Raw genomic sequence first — 2,569 nt, 5'->3', positions numbered from 1 at the left:
TTTTTTTCCTTTTAGGCCGTGGGTCAAGCCTGTGGACCAAGTTGGGTGCCCTGTCTCAGGACCTGGCTAGAGAACCCTGGGAAATACGTGAAGGGCGGTGGCGGCGGGCGGAGGGTCACGCCAAGTTCCGCCACCGGACGCCCGCGGGGGCCCGCGGCTCACTCCCTCCCGTCCCGGCAGGTATATTTTGTTCGACGGGGACGTGGACGCCTTGTGGGTGGAAAACATGAACTCGGTGATGGACGACAACAAGCTGCTGACGCTGGCCAACGGCGAGCGCATCCGGCTCCAAGCGCACTGTGCTCTGCTCTTTGAGGCAAGTGGTGACGAGAAGTAATTTGGGACAGCCGTCTTTCTCTGAGTGAGAAAACGTGAAGTGTTTATCAACGTGGGAGGGAACACAGACGACTCCAGAAAACGCAGGCAGCACGGACGGGTTCGTGGGGAGCGCGGTCCTCACTCCCCGCTGGCTCCGCTCGCCCCTCTTTAGCTCGCCCCGCAGGTGACTTAGGGGCCACCCTAGTACCCACAGGTAACACACGTGCCATGCTCTTTCCTCCATCACCGAGTTCACGCGTTATCTATGGACCGACTGCTATAAAGGTGACAGCCCATGTCTCACGCCAGCAGCCCACCTCCCCTGCACAGAACACTGTCCTGCTCAGTCAGCGACGCCTGCAGACAGTATTTACATCATGACAGATACAGAGATAAACATGTTAATATTGCTGGTTTAGACACATATTTCTTAAGTTTTATAGTACCCGATTTCAACTATGTTGAAAAAAAAAAGAAGAAAGAGAAAAGACTGAGAGGAAAATACTCCAAACAGTTTGTTTCTTGGGGGGCGGGGTTTTTAGAAAGCTTATTTTCCTCCTTATGCTATTGTATGTTCGTCAGATGTTCTACGGCGTATTCATTTTCACCTTAATTTTAGAGTAGTAGAAAGCTTAAAAAGGTGCTACAGTGGAGATGTTTAACCTTCCCGTGAGAAACCTCCGTGTTTGATTAGAAGCCTCGTGAAAGTTGCGTCGAGCTGGGTGTGACTTGGGTTTTACGCAGATGCAGAAACCGTACAAGCGAAGGCTTTTAAACTTGCAGTCCAGTTGTTTGTAGCTGTAGACGCGACTGATTTTCTTCATTTCTCCAGGTCGGAGATTTACAGTACGCCTCTCCTGCAACTGTGTCTCGATGCGGAATGGTTTATGTGGATCCCAAAAACTTGAAATATCAACCATTCTGGAAGAAATGGGTTAATCAAATGCCAAACAAGGTGAGAGTTATTTCTAAAATGAACGTAAAGTTATCAGTACTGGTGGTTCATTGAAGAAACATAACCCGGATGCATGTCTGTAGTGGAAGGCCATGACCTTCACCCGCCCATGGTCTTGAGCACTTAGTGTTATCAATAAATTGGGTGAAAACATGGAAGGTACACTTACTAGATTTCCAGATAATCACAGCCAGTGGGGTAGGGAATGATTTCGATAGTCTAGACCAGGGGTTGACGAGTTTTTCTTATTAAGGGGCAGAGAGTAAATATTTTAGACTTGGTGGGCCATTCGATTTCTTCTGCAACTACTTGACTCTGCCACTGTGGCACGGAAGCAGCCATAGTACATGAATGGGCATAGCTAGGTACCAATAAAACTTTATTTACAAACACAGGTGGCCGGCCGGATTTGGCTTCCGGGTGGTAGTGGGCAACCCCTGGTCCCGCCAACCCCCGCTATGGAGAGACTTGTCTCTGGGGGGGTGCCCAGCTCCTCCTCTTTGGCTCAGTCGGATGAAATCAGTGTGCGAAGCACCTAGCTTGTTACGTATTGAGTACCATGATTTCAGATGACCTCAAATCATGCGATGTGTCACGTGGCCACTCAGAAATGTGTATTTTCTTAGCAACGGGCTTCACTGAAAGGTACAGAGGTAATAGACGTGATAGTTATGTGAAGGGTGCAGCTTGGCCTTACCCAGGACGCCATGACCACGTTCTCAAAGGGCGTATCTCTAGAAGGGCCACTAGGCTGGTGGTGAGCTGGAAGTCAGGATATAATAAACCCAGAGGAGGCTGGGGGAACACGGTGAGACAACCTGAGGCAGTGTCACGTGGGGAGGGAGCCGTGTAAGGACCCACGCGGTCCTCGGCGGCTGTCAGAGGCCTCCTCCACTCTGCACTCTGCCGGAGGATTGTGGCCGTGTCACTTGAGCTGTAAGATAATCAGCCCCTTTTCCGTCAAGTGAGACCTTTTGGCCCACCTCCCTCCCGAAAGTGTGACAAAGCAGCTTCTCTGCAGACACGAGGCTTTGCCTTCGGGAGGTTACCCACCCGCCAGATGCATTGTCTGCCAGAAGATGTCCCTCCGCCCCTCTTCCGATGAGAAAAGCGTCACGCCGACTCCCCTTTCGGTGAGGGATCCTCGAAAATGCTCGGGCATTCTGCTCTTCCGCAGGTGGAGCAAGGCCATTTGCAGAGTCTCTTTGAGAAGTACGTGCCCTATCTCATCGACGTGATAGTGGAAGGGGTAGTGGACGGGCGGCAAGGAGAGAAGCTGAAGACCATCGTGCCTCA

The 2,569-nt window shown here is 51.2% G+C and overlaps 1 protein-coding gene across 1 annotated transcript in view; it reads left to right on the top strand.

The window, feature by feature from the left end:
- LOC105306187 (dynein heavy chain 10, axonemal-like) overlaps window positions 1-2,569 on the top strand; it is a gene marked incomplete at its 5' end in the record, with an annotated part of 76,770 nt that overhangs the window by 29,627 nt on the left and 44,574 nt on the right. The window contains 3 exons of the mRNA XM_023523893.1: window positions 181-316; window positions 1,151-1,273; window positions 2,451-2,561. Of these exons, the coding sequence (XP_023379661.1) occupies window positions 181-316; window positions 1,151-1,273; window positions 2,451-2,561 (370 nt within the window). The remainder of the gene's footprint in view (window positions 1-180; window positions 317-1,150; window positions 1,274-2,450; window positions 2,562-2,569) is intronic.

Source organism: Pteropus vampyrus, unplaced genomic scaffold (assembly GCF_000151845.1).
Source record: "Pteropus vampyrus isolate Shadow unplaced genomic scaffold, Pvam_2.0 Scaffold430, whole genome shotgun sequence".
Classification (NCBI taxonomy): domain Eukaryota; kingdom Metazoa; phylum Chordata; class Mammalia; order Chiroptera; family Pteropodidae; genus Pteropus; species Pteropus vampyrus.
Note: the sequence above shows the minus strand (reverse complement) of the source record. Positions and strands in the feature narration are given on the sequence as shown.